Genomic DNA, 21,284 nt, shown 5'->3' with positions numbered 1-21,284 from the left:
GGACGCACCATCGGCCGTTCCACAAAGCACCTCTTTTTAACTTCGGTGGATATTATACATGGTTATGCTCAGGATATGTCAGCCCATTTCTACTGGAAATGCCTTTTGGTTAAACCTTCAGCAAGGAATTTGCATTTGCACTGTTCAATTTTTATATAGCTTTAATGCACATAAAAAACAGCTGCTTGATTAAGTGAAAATAAATGGATGGGTTTTTGCGCTAGTAAAGTTGTGGAGTTGTATTTTGTCTCGCATGAATTATATCGTCAGTTATATCGTTATTTTCTAATATATATCATGATAAATATTTTTGGCCATATTGCCCTGCTGTAGTCTGGACCCAGTGGAGGTGGAGAGTGACAGGAGAACGGTGGCTAAGCTGTCATCCCTGTTGGACAACATCTCCCAGCCCATGCAGGAGACTGACAGCACTGAGCAGCTCCAAACACGCACACAAACACAGACTCACGCACACACACACACACATGCACAAAAACACACGCACACATGTACACAAACACACACACACAAACACGCACACACACAGACGCGCACATGCACAAAAACACGCACACACATGCACACAAACACACACACAGACGCACACATGCACACAAACACACACACACGCACACACACAGACGCGCACACACACACACAAACATGCACACACACAGACGCACGCACACATGCACACAAACACACACACACACACACACACAGACGCGCACACACACAGATGCACACATACACACAAACACACACAGACGCACGCACACATGCACACAAACACACACACAGACGCACACACACACACACACACATGCACAAAAACACACACACACGCACAGAGCTGTGTTTACATAATTAAGTGCTCATTTCCAATATTAATCTGAGAGATTAGCGCTTCATATTTTCACCATCTGATCAGCAGCAGCACTCTGCATGTGTGTGTTAGGGAGAGGTCCTAATGACAAAAACAGATTAGTGTTGTTCTGTTTTCAAACTGTGTTTTTTAAACAGCAGACATGTGGACAAAGGACACATGGAGCTATAAGGACATGAAGACATGGAGTGTGATACAATGAAAGACATAAATGCAGAAAAGGGGAATAAATGTTTGAGTCATGGTGACTGTAGAGTGTGAACAGTTCTATGTTTCATCATGACACCAGGCTGACAGCACCGGTGGACTTGAGCCTGGGGCAGAAAGGAAAGGAGCTGTACCGACATGTTGGACACACAGGCTTAGTTTCCTTTTCGAGCACTCACACTCGAACACAGTCAGCGGTGTCTAAATCAGCCGAACCGTTCTGAGGTGACACATTTGAGGTTTTTCAGCTTCAACAAACTGCATCAGACTCAAGATTCAGCCCCTGTCCTTATTAGGAGAAGCCTTTCGAAATATACACACGTTTATGCTTGTGCACGTGCACTCAGAGCGCGCACACACACAGCGTAACCAAGCAGGCTGCCACACGCCCATTTTAAGGCTACAAGGATGTTAGCATTGACTGAAAGGGCTTCAGGCCAAGAAACAAACAGACAGAATCCTATAAAACACTTAGAGTTTAAGAAACAAACACTTTCTGCAGCAGCTACAGAAAGAAGTAAAGACAGTCTGTATGCATGTTTTTACCTGGACACGCTGGGATCTCCCCCCAGCTGGACTTGAAACACACAGGTGACTTCGGCACACTCTCTCAGTAGGAGCAGCAGCTCTAATCTTTTCAATTCAGTTTTAGTTTTTTAGCAGCAAATCACAACAATAGTCACCTCAAGGTGCTTTATAGAGTCAATGAAGAAAAGCCAATATTTAGGACATCCCGATAATAATGAATGACAGTAGTCAAGCTTACAAGTAATAAATACACAAATGCACAAATGGAAGAAAGCAGTCTTACATATTTGTTTAATATGTGCGTTGAAGGACATGTCCTGGTCAAAAATGACTCCAAGGTTCCTCACAGTGTTACTGGAGGCCAAGGTAATGCCATCCAGAGGAAGAATCTGCTTAGGTACCATATTTCTAAGATTTTCAGGGCCGAGTACAATAACCTCAGTTTGATCTGAATTAAGAAGCAGAAAGTTAGCGGCCATCCAGGTCTTTATGTCTTTAAGACATTCCTGCAGTTTAACTCATTGGTGTGTGTTATCTGGCTCCATGGGTAGGGGTGGCTGTAGCTCAGGTGGTAGACAGAACGAGTCTTAGCCCACAACCCTGTGGAACTATCTCCACCACCAAACACATACTGTGGACCTTTTTGTGTTTTTCACCACGTCTTCCTAAAATGCACTGATGTTTTTCGGGTGTCACGAACTGATAGGCATTGGCCTCAGCCTGAACTCGGACTCTTCTTCGGATTGGTACGCCAGTATCCGTGAGATTGCGGGATCACCGGGCCCCCTGTAGGTTATTGTTGGGAACAGCAAGCAAGACAGTGCAGGGAGAGGTAGAGTTTGAAGTGGAGATGTGAAAACATTAACGCAATCTTCCTCAGCAACGCCAGATCCCTCACAAACAAAACAAAGGAGCTACAATCAGAGATTTACTACAACTGCTTTGTCCTGAGTGCTGTCTACTCACTGTAGCTGCATGCTGGATGCATCCAAACATCCCTGATTCCTCAGAGGAGTTTCCGGGCCAGACGTTACACCCCCAGGACCACAACAAAGACTCTGGTAAGGGAAGGGGTGGTGGGCTGTGTGCTCATGTGCTTCAGGACAACAACAGTAGAATCACAGACAGTCACTGCACACTGAGATTCCATTCAGTCCATTCAGTGCAGGTGCTTTTATCTACCTCACGGGCTAACGGTAGCCACAGTTACCATTGTTTACAACGCTAGCTCAAGTCTCATCCACCTCCAACTTCTATCAGCAGAAAGCAGAGACCCCAGAGCACATCCATGTTGTTGCTGGGACTTTAATAAGGCATTTTTGAAATCATTATCCTGTAAATTCCACCAGCATGTTAACTGTCCTAGCAGAGGGGACAGGACACTGGACCATGTGTACAGGAATAGAGCCACGCTCCTCCCCACATGGGACAATCTGACCCCCTCTCTCTGCTCCTTATCTCTGCATACACCCCCTCTCAGGAAACAAACTCCTCTAAGCACCGGGGTCATTAAAACAAGGCCAGATGTTGTTCTCTTGATCTGACAGACTGATCCGTCTTCGAACCGCAGGACCTGGAAACCTTCACTCAGTCTGTCCTTTTCTACAGTAAGTGCCTTGTAGAGAATGTGACAGTCACCAAACCATCCAGGTTTTTCCTAACCCATGACGAATGAAGTCCAGGCTCTGATCACAACTCGTAACTCAGCCGAAGGCTGAGAGACAGTTCTTTATACACGACTGCCAGAGCCAACCTGGGGAGGAGGTACAGGAGGAAGACAGAGGGCTTGCTCACCGACAGCAACCCCCATCAGGTGCGGAGAGGTGTGCAAGCCCTCATCAACTACAAAGGCCAGAGTCCCCCAACCCCTGACAGCAGCCTCAAACTCGCAGAGGAGCTCAACATCTTTTTTGCTCTGTTTGAGGCCACCCCGCTAAGCTCACCCGGACCCACAACACCACCACCTGGTAAAGAAGGCCCAGCAGCGGCTGCACTTAGAATAACCTGGAGCAGGAGCTGCTGCTGGCCTTCAGGCTCTCCTCCTGCCTGGTGTTTGGTACTCAGGGGTCAGACAGGCTGCACAGAGGGTCACTATTCCTCCAGACTCACTAACAGCTTCTTCCCCGGGCCATTCGGACTGTTAACACTACTTTCCTGTTTACTCCTGATGTTTTTACTATTTCTATGATTTTTACTGCTGCTCAGTCAGCGTGGAGTAGCCACCATACTGTTGTACATGTACAATGACAATAAAGGGCCATTCAATTCTATTGTAGTGACTGATTTTAACATGGATTATTACTCATATATATATTAGAGATTTAAAAAATCATATACAGAACTAAATGGGAGCCCAACAAAAGCAGCGGCTTCAGTGCTCTTCCTCAGGGTCCTCAGACGGTACCACTAATGGTATTAAGGTGGTATTAACGGTCCAAAGACCACATTCAGGCTCAGGAGCAAACACACTCTGAGGGAAGACCTGCCTGTATTACCCCCACTCAGAATATAAAACCAACCTGAAGGGAAACATTTAAGATGGAAATCTCCACAGCCCGGCACAGGTGGGAAAAATAAAGTATAAATACCTTATTACTATACTTATGTAGAACTTTTAGGAGCTGTACTTTAATTGAGTAGTTATTTTTTAAACGATATGAGCGTAAACTGTAACACATGAGGCAATCCTACTCGTGTATGAATCACCGGGGTACGTCGCATAAAAAGAGATGAAAGAGGCACAACTGAAGTCAGGGGTTAATGTGGTTTGTTTCGGACCTAACCCCTCACCGAGGGGAGATGTCAGCATCAAGCTGAGAAGCAGGGAGTGGGAGGAGCATAAAGTAAAGTTTTTCAAGTCAGAGACAGCGTTTCTGTAAGCGCAGCAACAGGACAAGGTTTTACACGTGCAGGTAAATCCAACAGAGTTCATGCTGCCGTGTACACACACAAGCCCTTACTGCCTTTGCTTACATTTGAAAAATAACTATTAAGCATTTCTTAGTTATGTGTTAAACATTTCCCTGTTTATGCCTTACTCCACAATTTTACATCTTTAGTCTAACAGAACATGCTTTATAATCAAAATGAGATAATTTACTGCTCTTTACAGTTGGGGCAGATTTGTATTGAGCATAGTTCAGGTTATTGTTGGCCCGCTCCCGGCGCCAACATGTAGGCAGCTGCTCATGTTCTGCTTCAGTGATTCAGGCTGACTGCATTTATTGCAATGAAAATTCATCTCAAGTAGGTTTATATTCGCATTTTTATACCACAAGGTTGAGTGTGCGCAGCTGTCAGACGTCCTCCAGGGAGCTACTCTTTCATTTCTTACTCTGTACTTCTTCAAAGAGTTTATTTAGTACTTCGACATTTACTGGAGTATTTTCAAAACTACTATCTGTACTTCTTATTTAAATACAGAATGTCTGCCGCCTCTGCAGCTTTCAAATATTCAACTTGAAAGTTTGCTGGGCCCTTTCATTGTTGTTTACAAGCCAACACATGAAAATCAGCATTTCCCAGACTGTTCAGCTTTTCAGGAACTGAGAAATACAGTTGACCATGATGCATTTTCCACTAAAGACCTTTGCCTTTCCTCAAACACCCACAGATCAGAAATCATTTCTCAAATCTTAGCTATGAATCTTCAGTTCGGTCGATAATCAACAGTATCGACAGCATGGCGTGACTCACGCCGTACCTGCATCCATCGTCTTTAAGGTGACAGGAGTGCCCACGGCAGCACGCTAAAGCACACAGAAAGCATTCAGCCACACAGCTCACCAGAGACGGGACGATTCAGCGGCGAACGATCGACAAACCAGTCCTTCTTTCTCCTTCCTTTCAGCCGCTCGCTAACAGCCACGACGCCTCCATCAATCAGCACGCCTTCACTCCCGTAAAGGAGGAAGAGACGAAGGGTGGGGGGCAGGAAGCAGAATCAGAGGTATTGTGACACACAGGGGTTCTTGGTTTCTCTCTGAAACTTGATGAATCAGACCTGGCGTCCATACACACACACACAGCTAACCCTGCCACGAGGACTGCACGGACCTCTTCACACCACCGAGGCAGGAAAAGGAGGAAAAAGCTGCTAAAAGCAGTGTTTACATTCTTGAACTTGTTCATCTCTGGAATCAGTCCAGTCTCGACTTGTCAAAGTTTCTCTCTTTCACAGGAAAACCAACCTGACCACATCCCTGAGGCTAAATCCCCACAGCTCATCACAACATCAGCCCAGCTGTCGCAGCCCAGCTGCTCGCTCGGCCTGTGCCCTTGTTCTTCTCAACACATTACAGACAAAACCCTTTACGTGCTTCTGGTCCGAGATGAGCGTCACATTACATCCAGTTTCAGCTCTCGTGCATGTTACAACATGACAGCACCTTCCCTGGTCTGCTGCTCCAGAGTCCATAAAGAAATGATTGTGTGGTGCGCGAGGACAACTCTCACACTGCTGATGATGATGTGACCTCATTACTGCTAGAAGAGGACGTGTTTGTGTGGCACACGGACAGACGGACACAGAGAGGACACACAGTCAGAGGGCTTTACCAGAACATCCGCCATGTCGAGAGAGCGGCCGGTCGGTTAGAGCGCGCGTCGTCAGCGGTGTTAGCAGGCCGGGCACACGCATGTCATCCACTCTTCAGCCTCGGACCTCTGCTTTACACACACACACACACACACACACACAGCGAAATGCACAAACGCACATACAGTCCAAACACATGGAGATGTTCACGAATGCAACATCAAACAGCACCAACAAATCCACCAAGAGGCAGATTTATTCACAAGGTGTCCACACACACACACACACACACACACACACACACACACACACACACACACACACGAAGGAGAGAAAAAAGACCATAGTGAGTGTGTGTGTGCAAAAGTGTGAAAAGGACACTGAAAGATTCTTAATGAACTTTATATTTAAATGATTCTGACACGTTGGCGTGTTTTCTGGGCGCTGTGAGGACGAGATGACATCATCACCTCTAATCTGCTGCTCTTACTGACCAAGCATCATTAGGCCGCCTGGACGTATTTGGTCATTTTGGCTGTAATAGGGGCAGAAATCACACTATAAGTGAATGCTTTTGCCCCTTTTTTCAGAATAACCCCAGCTTTAAATATCTGTCAGTCATTTTACATCACTGTATTGTTGTGACAACGCAACAACAGTTTACAGTGGACGAAAATAAAAAACAGACTCTGTGTTTTCAGATTTATAGTTAAGTGGAAACTGATATTCCACCGAAACAAAATGTAACACATCAACTCTAAAAATGAACTATACTAAATATGTACAATGAAGTTTTTGAGCCTAAGCCACTCAGTTTTTTTAAATCTGCAGGCCTTTTTTGGGGCGTTGCCACTTCTTCACACCCATGCATCATCAATTCTTACATGTGATTGGACCATCGGTTGCTCGTGCTTTCTAAAGATGCACCATAAAGTTTTCTCGTCTTTCAGTAAGCGTCCACATTTTCTCTCTAGCATAAACGATGACGGAGTTACCGTCGTTTAAAGAGCACTTGTAAAATGGGCCTGTCAGCGGGCCCATCGTCAATAAAGGGTTAAACCTCGAACATCGAACAGCAGAGATGAACGAGCTCCTGATGCATTCAATTAGTTGTAAACATTTGGAGGACGTGAGTGTGGCGAGTGTAAAACCATATGACCAAGAAAGCAGCAGAGGGAGCAATGACACCTGTACTAAACAGTCACATTTTAATCCAGTTCATCAGATTCCAGTTAACGAACCATTCAGGCAAACACAGTTAAGTTTTTGTGCACCGTGATTTCATGCAAAGTCTCCGTAAAGACGAGAACTTCACCCACCATCAGAGGTGGAGCTGAGGATGTTTCCACTGTAACACATGGACAGAAAAAAACGAGTAACTGAAATTTCTGGTTCTGAAAATGCTTTTTCTCCAACTCTGGAAGGAAGAAGTTCTGTTGAAGGTTAGAATCAGTGGTCAGCCATCATGCCACCACTCTTTTTCACTTTCAATAGGAAAAGCTGACAATGGGGGAGGTTAGGGTTAAGGCTAGGGGAGATAAAGGCTGTAAACGGACCCTCACTGCTGTTAGCTTTTCTATATTCACACCCTGACACACCAGCGCACAGGAAACCTCTGTGTTCAGGGATTTGTCCAAGGACAGCATCCAGGACGAAGGAACAGGGATCAAACCTTTGACCTCACATTAAGGAGGCACCACGATGAGTCATTTCGGTACGCTGCATACTGTGTATACTGTTGTACTGACAATAAAGTTCTTGTATCTTGAATCACTGCTGCGGTTCTCTGAGTGAATATGACCTTTACTTTAACAGGCTGATGAAGCAGCATCTTCTGATAAAAGGCCACAGACGTACGCATCGGTGAATCAAAGATGGCCGGAGTGCTATATACACAAGACAAAAGGAGAAACAGACAGAAGGGAAGAAGATGAGCAGTCTGAAAAAGAGGAAGTAAGCAACAGACATAATGAAGAAAGACGCAAGAAGAGGAAGTGTGTACCAACTGGCAACAGGAAGACAGAAAAAGCCGTCCTGCTCCTCGTCCTCCGGCGGCTATCTGAGAGGTGGCTTTATTCAAAGTTCACAAGAGACTTCAAACAAACCAGCACAGCTTTCTTTCCAGAGGCTTCCAAAGACTTTCACATTAAGACACATTATTGCAATGACCCACAACCCTCACCTCCAACATGCTTTTAAGCCTAATATGTAAAACCAAGAGTGACATGAGGGGAGGGCTGGGTGTTCAGACAGAAGGGAAACGGAGTCGAGGCGAAGCACCCGCAGGTGATCAGTAATGATTACAGACAGGTGTTTGTTCCACTCTGAGGGACTTGGATGTAAAAACTGCTGCTCGAAATACAATTCCTTAAATGCAGAAACACGTTATTTCTGCTTTTCAGTGTCTCTTCCTCCTGAAACCAGAGCCAGCACCCTATATGGTCATAATGACAACATTCCCATAAATCCCCATACTGCAGTTTATCCTGACGTAAGCTATACGAGTCATCGACACACCAAGAAAGGAAGGAAGCACGGAGGAACACTTTGTGTCTGTTTGTTCCAAATGCAGCTCTAAATTTAAGGAACACGGTTCAATTCTCTCACGTGAGCAAGGCAGCAACACTGCTTGGCCTCACGTTTGAATTCCAGGTTAGCAACACATGATCAGGGTTAACCTGAGAAATTCAACAAACCTCATAGTCATTATGAGAGTAAATAGTAAATGCTAGGGCGGGGCTATATCATACCGTTCACAGTAATACCGGTGTAATGTTGGGCAACGATAGGAAAATGAAATATCGCAATAGAATATGGGTAAAACACGCATGCGCAGTGCCTTTGTTTACATACGCACATGGTGGCGATGCAGAATGAGAAGAGCGAAAGCGGATCGTTGAATGAAACGATGAACCAGAACTGGTTTGTAAAAATGCTGCAGCTTCAGTGGTGTGGAACTGGTTTAGCTATCGTCCGTCAGATACACAACAAAGCACTATTTTTGGTAGCGCATGCTAGCGGGCCGTCGTTATTACCGTGTTGTTTGGAAAATACGGCGCACTTAAAATCAATCCTTTGATTTGTCTGAAAGTCGACAGAGCCCCTTATAATCCCGTGTGCCTTATGTATGAATTCTGGTTGTGTTTACTGACCTCGAAACGATTTTATGTGCACGGCGCTCGAAAATCTGTCAAATGTTTCAGTACGACTTTGCTAAGCTACGAAGCCGCACTGCTTGATGGATTGTCGGAGCATTACGGCTATCGTAGGCGGAGCCTCGTGGAGTGATACGTACTGTGCTTCAACATAATGTTACCGTATTGTGTGTGTATAAGCTCTTTTTAAGTTTTGTGGATATTATACATGGTTATGCTGAGGATATGTTGGCCAGTTTCCACTGGAAATGCCTTTTGGTTAAACTGTCAGCAAAGACTTTGCACTGTTAAATTTTTATATAACTTTAATGCACATAAAAAACAGCTGCTTGTTTAAGTGAAAATACATTGATTTTTTTTTGCACTAATAAAGTTGAGGAGTTGTAAAGTATTTTGTCTAGTGTCAATTATATCGTCAGTTATATCGTTATCGCAAATTTTCAAATGTATATGGTGATAAATATATTTGGTCATATCGCCCTGCTCTAGTAAATGCACTGATTCTTATATAGCGCTTTTCTACTCTTCCGGAGTACTCAAAGCGCTCTATACAATCTATACAACAGACCTCATTCACCCACTCATACAAGCACTTCCTTCTGTACTCTAAGCATTCACACACATTCACACTCCGATGCATCGGAGAGCAACTTGGGGTTAGTTTTAGGTTCTTGCCCAAGGATACTTGGCATGCAGACCTGGGAAGCCAAGGATCGAACCACCAACCTTCCAGTCAGTAGCTGATCTGCTCTACCACCTGAGCCACAGCCACCCCAGAGAGCTACCCCAATATTTCTAACAGACATGATGTGTCAGGCAGATCACATCACCATGAGGACCTTGCAGTCTTTGTAAAACTTGCAGATGTGAGCCACATCTGGTCCAAGCTGTGTGTGCCCTTTTTTGGGGAGTATTTTGGATTTATGGATTTTTTTGGCCATATCATACCGTTCACAGTAACACCGGTATAATGTTGGGCAACGATGAGAAAATAAAATATCGTGATAGAATATGGGTAAAACGCGCATGCGCAGTGCCTTTGTTTTCATATGAACATGGCGGCGACGGAGAATAAGAAGGGCGAAAGCAGATCGTTGAATGAAACGATGAACCAGAACTGGTTTGTAAAAATGCTGAAACTTCAGTGGTGTGGAATAGGGGTGGGGGAAAAAATCGATACTGTGTAGTATCGTGATATTTTGTTTGCTAATAATGTATCGATACAGGGACAGCAGAAATCGATATTTTGTTACAAAAAAGTTTTTGCTCTGACTTCAGAGCATGTTGATCCTTTTTCTGAGCAAGAATCCTCACTCACATTCCTTCACTGTCCAAATGTGTTTAACTTTTTTTGGCAGTAATAAACATGACAGTTTATTTATTTTACTTTAAGACATGTTTTATTTTAATTAAGTTTAAAACTTTTTTATTTAATGTAAAATTATATTTTGTTTTAATTTACTTTCAAATTCTTCAGTTGCTGAATGGGCTGCATAGTTTTCATAAATTGCATAGTTCAGAATAGCTATAATTGTACCAGATGGTTGCATTCAGTTAAGTTGGACTAGACTGTAATACAAACTGTTCAGTTTGTCAACAATAAAACTGACTGAAATGAGAGAAAGACTGAGTGCGAGACTTTGATATTAGATAAAATGAATATTGATAAAGTTTACCTTTATGTACAGAATCTGAATATCACAAAATATTTTAAAAATTGCAATAATATCGTATCGTGAGTTAAGTATTGTGATAATATCGTATCGTGGGATTTATGGTGATTCCCACCTCTAGTGTGGAACTGGTTTAGGTTTCATCCGTCAGATACACAACAAAGCACAGTTTTTGGTAGAACATGCAAGCGGGCCGTCGTTATTGCCGTACTATAAGGTGCTCTTAAACACCTTTAATTTTCTCAAAAATCAACAGTGCGCCTTATGTATGAATTCTGGTTGTGCTTACTGACCTCGAACCGATTTTATGTGGTACATGCAGAAATCTGTCAAAAATGTTTTAGTACGCCTTTGGTAAGCGACGAAGGCGCACCAGCTGATGGATTGTTGGAGCATTACGGCTATCGTAGGCAGGAGCCTCGCGGAGTGATACGTACTGTGCTTCAACATAATATTACAGTAGTGTGTGTGTATAAGGACCACAAATGGCTCCTGTTAAGAGACTGCTTATGAAGTGGATTTCAAACTTTATCAGTCATGCAGTAGAACATGGGACTAGAGCAGCTGTGAGAGAATTCAACATTAATGAATCAATGGTACAGACGTGGAGGAAGCAAGAAGAATGAGTCAAGTTTGACTGTTTGGTTTTCTTATAATCCCGTGCACCTTATGGTCCGAAAAATACCTATTTGACTTGTTTATTTGGCACACTGCAGTTCCATGTTGCAAAGCGCCAGTTTTTAACTTGTGTGGATATTATACATGGTTATGCTCAGCATATGTCAGCCCATTTCCACTGGAAATGCCTTTTGGTTAAACCGTCTGCGAGGAATTTGCATTTGCACTGTTACATTGTTATACAGCTTTAATTCACATAAAAAAACAGCTGCTTGTTTAAGTGAAAATACATTAATGGGGTTTTTTGCACTAATAAAGTTGTGGAGTTGTGAAGTATTTTGTCTTGCATCAGTTATATTGTTATCACAATTTTCATTATCATCAATTTTGAAATATATAAATATACATAAATAGATTTTCAAATGTATATCGTGATAAATATCTTTGGTCATATCGCCCTGCTCTACGTGTGCGTCTCTGATCATTTTCCTGAGTTGTTCACTTTAACTTTGGGCTGTTTGTGGATAAGCCGTGCACTGTAGCCCACAAAGGACGAGCCCTTAATACTTTGAAAGCGCCTAAATTTTCTAAAATAAATGCAATAAAAAATGAACTCCAGCTGTGAAAGCGCTGAGGACGTTCTGACATTTTAATTCAACCTGCACTTAAATCTTGGACTGAATCGCTCCACTCAGGACTGTGCGTGCTGAGCCATTATCAGAGCCATGGCTGAATGAACATACGCACAGCCTTAGACGTGACTGCAGACACGCTGAGAGGAGATGGAAAAACGATAGGCTTCATGTTTGCGTCTCTGCTCACCAAGAGGCTGCACAGACTGCAAACACTCAGCTTGTCTCAAACCTGGTGTCCACAAACAACCTCAGGTACTTTATAATGTTTTAATCCGATTTTTTGTCCATGTGGTGATGTCAGATGTATAGTTGATGACTTTTCAGCATTTTTACTGATAAAGTTTCTTATGTCTGGTCGCCCCCTGCCTCAGACCTCAGTGTTCCTCCTGTGTGTTCAGCTGTCTCAGTTTGAGTGAACTGTCTGTGGTAGTTCATCACCGAAGATCATCACACTGCACATCAGATCGGCTTCCTCCAAATCTGCTTAAAAATACTTTTAATACTGTTGGGCTTTTATCCACAGATTAATCAACACTTGCCTTGCTACAGGCTGTGTCCCATCATGTTTTAAACAAGCTATAGTTCAGCCTCGTCTTAAAAATCACAAACTGGACCCAACTGTTCTGTCCAATTACAGGCCAATCTCAAAGCTTCCCTTTCTTTCAAAAGTTCTGGAGAAACTGGTCTATTTACAGTTTACAGTTGCGGGCTCACCTCGATCTTAATGAGATCGATGAAAAGTTTCAATCTGGTTTTAAATCAGTACACAACACAGAGACGGCACTTTGAAGGGTTGTTAATGATATTCCCTTAACTCTGCATTCTTGTTGTTGGACCGTGAGGTCCAGGTCAGAACTAACCTTAACTACTCCTGGACTAAAGTGTGGTGGTGACAGAGGCTTCTCTGTGGCAGGAACCAGACTCTGCAATAGTCTTCCTCTTAATATTAGACCTGCACAAACACTAACATTTTAAATCATCACTAAAGACACATTTTTATGGTCTGGCTTTTAACACACGTTGACCTAAACATTTTGGTTTTAACAGCCTTAGTTGTTGTTTTTATTTACTTGTTTTATTTATTTATTTTTCCTCTCTTCGATGTTTTACCTGCATCACTGTTGTGCATCTTATTTTAGTGGTATTTTACATTGCACTTTGTGCAGCATGGACTGTTGGTAATGTGCTACATAAATAAACTTGACCTTGATTTGACCTCACAGGTCACATACAGAACATACCTGTCACTGTATTACAGCTTCATACAGCTGTTTTTCTTACATTTACACTACCAGTCGAACGTTTGGACACAGCTTCTCATTGAATGGTTTTTCTGTATTTTTACTACTTTACACATTGTAGATACAAACATCAAATATATGCATCGAGCTTTATAGAATTATGTAGCAAAGAAAGATTAATAAAAACACTAAATATGTTTTATATTTTAGATTCTGAAAGTAGCCATCCTTTGCTTTGTTGACTGCAAACCCTCGGCCTTCTCTCAGTGAGCTACATGATCTCGTCACATGGTTTCACCTCACAGGTGTGTCTGTCAGGGTTCACAGTTGTCAAACACAGCCCTATTTGACAACTGTTAGAATTCATATTATGACAAGAACCATAATAACTGAACCAGCATGGCTACCACAGCATCCTGCAGACATATGCCAGGACAGCACAATGAGCCCAAACACACCTCCAGGATGTGTGAGGGCTGTTTGACCAAGAAGGAGAGTGATGTGAGGCCTCCATGGTCACCTGACCTAAACCCAGTGGAGATGGATTGGGATGGAGCGCAGAGTAAAGGCAAAGGGCCAACAAGTCCTCAGCATCTCTGGGAACTTCTTCAGGACTGTTGGAAAACCATTTTGGGAGACGACCTCATGAAGCTCATGGAGAGAATGAGAAGAGTGAGCAAAGCAGGAATCAAAGCAAAGGCTGGATGTTACCAAGAATCTAAAACACGGTTCTGAGTTGTTTCACCCTTTTTTGTATAAAGAAGAACCATTCAATGAGAAGGTGTGTCCAAACGTTCGACTGGTAGTGCACAAAAAGTTTTTGAATGCAGTTTGCACTTCTGTTATAAAATGTCAGTTTTACTTTTACCATGTTTAACTAACTTTATTTGGACTTTTTTAATACTGTTGTAAATATATTAAATCTTATAGTATAATCTTATAGTATCTTAATCTTAATCTTATAGTATACCGAGAAGACCAAGGAGCTCATCGTGGACTACAGGAGGAATGCTGACCCACATCCACCCATCCACATTAAGGGGACGGCTGTGGAGCGTGTGAGCAGCTTCAAGTTCCTGGGAGTCCACATCTCCGAGGATCTCACCTGGACGACCAACTGCTCCAAGCTGGTCAAGAAGGCTCACCAGCGCCTCTTCTTCTTGAGGACTCTGAGGAAGAACCACCTGTCCTCAGACATCCTGGTGAACTTCTATCGTTGCACCATCGAGAGCATCCTGACCAACTGTATAACAGTCTGGTACGGGAACTGCTCTGCCTCGGACCGGAAGGCGTTGCAGAGGGTCGTGAAAACCGGAGCACCACTTCCTGCCATAAAAGACATCTACAGGAAGCGGTGTCTGAAAAGGGCTGGGAAAATCATCAAAGACCCCAATCACCCATCACATGGACTCTTCACCCTCCTGCCCTCTGGGAGGCGCTACAGGAGCCTCCGGACTAAGACCAACAGGTACCGGAACAGCTTCTTCCCCACAGCTGTCAGACTCCTGAACTCTGCCTCCTGACATCTAACCCACGTTAACACATGGACTGGACATACACACACCCACAATAGACAACCATACCCTCAAACACACTATAATAACATGGACTGAACCACCACTCACAACCACTAGCGCTTTATATAGCCTCTGTAGGAATTATATCTCACTTTTCTTAACTGCACTACTGTATAGCTCTGTGTAAATAATCATTCTGTACATTCGATAATTTTTAATCCTACAACTGTTTACAACTTGCATAGTTCCCATTTCTGTATAGCTGTATATCTCAGATTTCTGTAAAGTTATTTATTTCATATTCTGTATAGTTTTTCATATTTATATCCTGTTCATAGCCTGTACATAGCTTGTACTCACTACAGCCTGTACATACTTATAGTTATACAATATTCACAACATACCTCATACCGTGTACATTATAACATAATAGACCCATTTCTGTAATATACTTACATATCTATATTATTGCTAATATATATTGTAATATATCTATATCACTAAAGCACTTCTGGATGGATGCAAACTGCATTTCGTTACCCTGTACCTGTGCATGTGCAATGACAATAAAGTTGAATTCTATTCTATTCTAATTCTATTCTATTCTATAAGATGGCACCTTTAAGTGTGTCGTGTCTTGTTGTGTATTGTAGACTGGACTCTTTATCAGGCTCCTGTAACACAAACATTTCCCTTGTGGGATCAATAAAGTATCTATCCATGAGAGCCTCTGTCAGAATACCAGAACATATTTCCTGATAACAGAACCTGTGTCAGAACACTAAAACATCAGTGGCATCAACACCTCTGTCAGAGAACGAGAACGTCTATCAGAACACCGGAACCTACGTCAGATCTTTAGAGCCTCTCTTACAAGGTCAAAATCTTTCAGAACATGAGAATGTCTTTCATGACAACAGAACTCTTGTTAATGCACCAGAACGTCTGTCAGAACATTTGTCAGAACATCTGTCTGGACATCTGTCAGAACATCTTAGCCTTTGCTAGAACACCAGAACATCTGTCAGAACATCTGTCAGAACATCTGTCAGAACATCGTAGCCTCCGCTAGAACACCAGAACGTCTGTCAGAACATCTGTCAGAACGTCTGTCCGTACATCTGTCAGAACATCGTAGCCTCCGCTAGAACACCAGAACGTCTGTCAGAACATCTTTCCGGACATCTGTCAGAACATCTGTCCGGACATCTGTCAGAACATCTTAGCCTTTGCTAGAACACCAGAACATCTGTCCGTACATCTGTCAGAACATCGTAGCCTCCGCTAGAACACCAGAACGTCTGTCAGAACATCTGTCAGAACATCTGTCCGGACATCTGTCAGAACATCTTAGCCTTTGCTAGAACACCAGAACGTCTGTCAGAACATCTGTCCGTACATCTGTCAGAACATCGTAGCCTCCGCTAGAACACCAGAACGTCTGTCAGAACATCTGTCAGAACATCTGTCCGGACATCTGTCAGAACATCTTAGCCTTTGCTAGAACACCAGAACGTCTGTCAGAACATCTGTCCGTACATCTGTCAGAACATCGTAGCCTCCGCTAGAACACCAGAACGTCTGTCAGAACATCTGTCAGAACATCTGTCCGTACATCTGTCAGAACATCGTAGCCTCCGCTAGAACACCAGAACGTCTGTCAGAACGTCTGTCAGAACGTCTGTCCGTACATCTGTCAGAACATCGTAGCCTCCGCTAGAACACCAGAACGTCTGTCAGAACATCTGTCCGTACATCTGTCAGAAGATCTTAGCCTTTGCTAGAACACTAGAACATCTTTCAGAACATCTGTCAGAACATCTGTCCGGACATCTGTCAGAACATCTTAGCCTTTGCTAGAACACCAGAACATCTGTCCGTACATCTGTCATAACATCGTAGCCTCCGCTAGAACACCAGAACGTCTGTCAGAACATCTGTCAGAACATCTGTCCGGACATCTGTCAGAACATCTTAGCCTTTGCTAGAACACCAGAACGTCTGTCAGAACATCTGTCCGTACATCTGTCAGAACATCGTAGCCTCCGCTAGAACACCAGAACGTCTGTCAGAACATCTGTCAGAACATCTGTCCGGACATCTGTCAGAACATCTTAGCCTTTGCTAGAACACCAGAACGTCTGTCAGAACATCTGTCCGTACATCTGTCAGAACATCGTAGCCTCCGCTAGAACACCAGAACGTCTGTCAGAACATCTGTCAGAACATCTGTCCGTACATCTGTCAGAACATCGTAGCCTCCGCTAGAACACCAGAACGTCTGTCAGAACATCTGTCAGAACATCTGTCCGGACATCTGTCAGAACATTTTAGCCTTTGCTAGAACAGCAGAACATCTGTCAGAACATCTGTCAGAACATCTGTCCGGACATCTGTCAGAACATCTTAGCCTTTGCTAGAACACCAGAACGTCTGTCAGAACATCTGTCCGTACATCTGTCAGAACATCTTAGCCTTTGCTAGAACACCAGAACGTCTGTCAGAACATCTGTCAGAACATCTTAGCCTTTGCTAGAACACCAGAACATCTGTCAGAACATCTGTCAGAACATCTGTCCGGACATCTGTCAGAACATCTTAGCCTTTGCTAGAACACCAGAACGTCTGTCAGAACATCTGTCCGTACATCTGTCTGAACATTTTAGCCTTTGCTAGAACACCAGAAGGTCTGTCAGAACATCTGTCAGAATATCTGTCCGGACATCTGTCAGAACATCTTAGCCTTTGCTAGAACACCAGAACGTCTGTCCGTACATCTGTCTGAACATCTTAGCCTTTGCTAGAACACCAGAACGTCTGTCAGAACATCTGTCCGTACATCTGTCTGAACATTTTAGCCTTTGCTAGAACACCAGAACGTCTGTCAGAACATCGGTCAGAACATCTGTCCGGACATCTGTCAGAACATTTTAGCCTTTGCTAGAACACCAGAACGTCTGTCAGAACATCTGTCAGAACATCTGTCCGGACATCTGTCAGAACATCGTAGCCTCCGCTAGAACACCAGAACGTCTTTTCATGAAAACAGAACCTCTGTCAGAACGCCAAAACATGGCTAACAACACCAGAACATCTGTCACAGCAGGAGAACAGAAGTCCGGTCTAACCCATTAAAGTTTGTCCCTGCTGGTCTGCACCGGGCCTTCCTCACTGAGCCTCCGCAGGTCTTTGGCACACATGAGAGCTGAAGGAAACAAGCACGGAGTGAAGGAAAGAGGACTAAAGAGCTGCCTTCCTCTCCTCACTCCTCCCCCAGAGCTGTCGGTCCAATGTCACTCAGAGAGGAAGCAGGAAAGGAGACACGGGTCCTCCTCTCCCCCCCACCCCCGCACACTGGCCGCTCGTTGGCAGGGGGGGAGGGAGGAATCACCGACCTTCCGGCGGAGCAGCGTGGCCGCGGACGGGAGCCCGCACGGGGGCTTGAAGTGAAAGCGCGCCCCCCGCCCCCTCCTCTGCAGCTCATACTCACAATCTGGGCTTGAAGGAGGTCCGCGGGGCGGCTTCCGCTGCGCTTCCGGAGACACATCCGCGTGCGTCTGTCTGCCTTCACCGCCGCGCACCGGGAGCTTTTTATCATTTACTCCAATCAGCGCTCACCGCCGCCGGAGCAGAACAAGACGGAGAAGAGGAAGGAGTCCTCCTCCTCCTCCTACTCGGGTTTTTCCCAGAGAGAGAGAGAGAGAGAGAGAGACGCAGAACAAGAGAGAGATCACCGCCCTGACGGACACGGGCGCCACGGCGCATGCGCATATACATAACGTCCATGCAGGCAGGAGAGCTGGAGTTGAAAAAAAACTTTATCAACTGTTTACTCACGTTATTGAAGCACGCGGTTAGTTATTACACACCAGACAGCAAACCACACCTACCTGTCCAGTAATACACACACACTCCTGCAGCTGTGTCATGATTTCTATACAGCACGACGTTTGAGTAAAACAGGAAACATTTGTATCTGATCGGGTGTTTAAACTCTGGCCAGCGCTGATCCTTGGCATTAATATCAGAGAGCAGTTTGTTTCAATCAGATAACGGAGATAACTAATAGCCTCGGTGATGTCACTGCCTACACACCTGTTTTTGTTGTTGTTGTTGTTTTACCTTGTCTTTAAATCATTGTTCAGTTTCGATGCTGATATTGTTACAAATGTCCCTGCAGCTGAAAGTGGGAGGGGGGTCAGAAAGTCATGTTTAATCCTGAGTTTTCTGTTTCAATGGAGATGCTGCGGGCTTGAATAACTTTTCCGTCAAAGAACCAGCTGGACAGCTTCCTGTGGCTTCTGCAAACAGACACACACGGTGAACAGCAGGGGGCGCCATCCACCAAGGAGAGGGCAAAGAGCGAGCTGGAAGATGGGAAGTTTTTATGAATTGATTTCCTTCCTGGTTTCCATTCACTGATCATTGTCTTTAACTGGTGCACAGATGAGGTGGAGTCACTAACTCACCTGTGTAACACTGAACGAGTGCACACACCACACATTTGTAAACCACAGCTGCAGGAAACAGTACACCCTTTCCTGCCTCTGGCTGTGTTTTAGCAGCAGCCTTCACTGACTGATATTAGGGTGACCTTTGAACCCAGCCTGCATTGTGTTTCTGATATCAAATTTGTTTCTACCACCTGCAGCTGATCTGCTGCTCACTGACTCAGCAGGCGGTCTTTCTCAGGTGTTCTCAGCCTGTTTTGACACACACCGACTCACAGGTGAGCTGCCACCAGCACACTGTGCAGTTTACCCTGTCACCACATGACGGCACTGACAATGCACACTGAGTTTCTGACACGCTCGCAGTGTTTACAGTTTTTTCTGATTGCTTAAGCACATTTTTTGTAACTATTGGCTAATTTTGCAAAACTCTTCACACAAATAAGAAAACCTGTCACCCAATCATCAAAACATTGTAGTTCTCTTGCAAAAGCAAACACAGCTAGATTAACTCTTCACACCTTCGTAAAAATGGTGTTTCCGTATCAAACAGTACACACAAGCCATCATCTACTAAGCACACAATGCGCCAACTGCACACTGATGGTATGAATGAAAAACACATCTGGCTTTTGCTTTCTCTGTGCACAAGGTAGGCTATGTCAGTTTGAGCTCATACTTCTGTCATAGATCCATAAGCATAGAGGGATCCAAACTTCAAGTACTGGTGTTTATTCAAACACATCAAAACAAACACAAGTGTTCATTTCCAAGTATAGGATTATTTGCAATCGCCATAATGACTATATGGGTTACTTGGTCTGCAGTGAACATGCTTCCTCTGCCCCAGCATCTGGTCATCTAGCAATTCTGTAAAGTAACAATTTCAGTATTTTTACATCAATGGTATTGGTGTGTTTCTCATTGGCATATGGCAGTGCTACAAATCTTTGTGCGAAGTGACTGTACTAACCGATTCTCATTTCAAGATGTCCTTATGGTACTTGCTACAGTGTAGCGGCTCGAGTTAGGCTGGACCCGTTGGCCAGCTTCCCTCAGGGTCATTCCACGGTTGATTACATGGTCCACTATTGTAGCTCTGATGTCATCAGCAATTCTATTTCTTACTCTTCCTACCCTTCCTCTCCCCCCTCCTCATCTTCCTCTCCCCCTTCCTCGTCTTCCTCTTGCTCCTCCTTGTCCTTGTCGTCCTCTTCATCCTACTTCTTCACCTCCACGTCCTCTTCCTCGGCCTCTTCTACTTCTCACTCTTTCTGCTCCCTCCATTGTACTCCGCACACACAGCTTACCTGTATTATAGTGCTTAGGCTGATTGCAAAGTGAACTAATTATCTAAAAAAGTTTTCACATGTGAAAGTGTGCCAGACAGTTGGCAAATTAGTGTTAATGATAGCCATACATGTGTATACTTTTGCTAGGAGTGTGTTGGAAATTTGGTAATTGAGTGTTGTGCAGTGAATTGTGCCTACAGTTTTGCAAAGTGTGTGTTACAAAATTGCAAACTGAGTGCAAAGCAGTTTTTGTGCTTTTAGTTTTGCAAACTCAGTGAGTGGTTTTGCTATAAGTCTGAATAGTTTTAGAGATTGTGCTACAGGAATCACAGTTAGGGTTTAAGCATTCAGAAAAAACTGTAATGCAGGTTTGTTTCTGCAGCAAACATCAGCTCAAACAGCTGATCCTGGGTCAGTTTATGAATGTAACTCACCTGAGAGCATCAGCTCAGAACAGGGCTGGTTATTGCTCAGGTGCAAATGTCTCCTGTCATCGTCACAGAACTTGACATATCTGACAGCCAATAAAAACTAAACATGTTAG

General features: G+C 44.0%; 1 protein-coding gene across 6 annotated transcripts in view; it reads right to left on the bottom strand.

Annotated features, from left to right (window-relative positions):
- rgs19 (regulator of G protein signaling 19) overlaps positions 1–18,728 on the bottom strand; it is a 40,542-nt gene extending 21,814 nt beyond the window's left edge. The window contains exons 1-2 of one of the 6 annotated variants that reach the window (XM_040009763.1): positions 18,488–18,726; positions 6,179–6,289 (exon numbers count right to left, since the gene is read on the bottom strand). In XM_040009763.1, coding sequence (XP_039865697.1) covers positions 6,179–6,193 — 15 coding nt within the window. In that variant the 5' untranslated portion in view covers positions 6,194–6,289; positions 18,488–18,726. Of the gene's footprint in view, positions 1–5,407; positions 8,972–14,585; positions 14,603–18,487 lie in introns of those variants that run through there. The other 5 variants (XM_040009764.1, XM_040009765.1, XM_040009761.1 and 2 more) reach the window with 5 other exon arrangements.
- Between the last annotated feature and the right edge of the window lie 2,556 nt (positions 18,729–21,284).

The sequence above is a fragment of the Simochromis diagramma genome, unplaced genomic scaffold (genome assembly GCF_900408965.1).
Source record: "Simochromis diagramma unplaced genomic scaffold, fSimDia1.1 OVJJ01000561.1, whole genome shotgun sequence".
NCBI classification, from domain to species: Eukaryota; Metazoa; Chordata; class Actinopteri; order Cichliformes; family Cichlidae; genus Simochromis; species Simochromis diagramma.
Note: the sequence above shows the minus strand (reverse complement) of the source record. Positions and strands in the feature narration are given on the sequence as shown.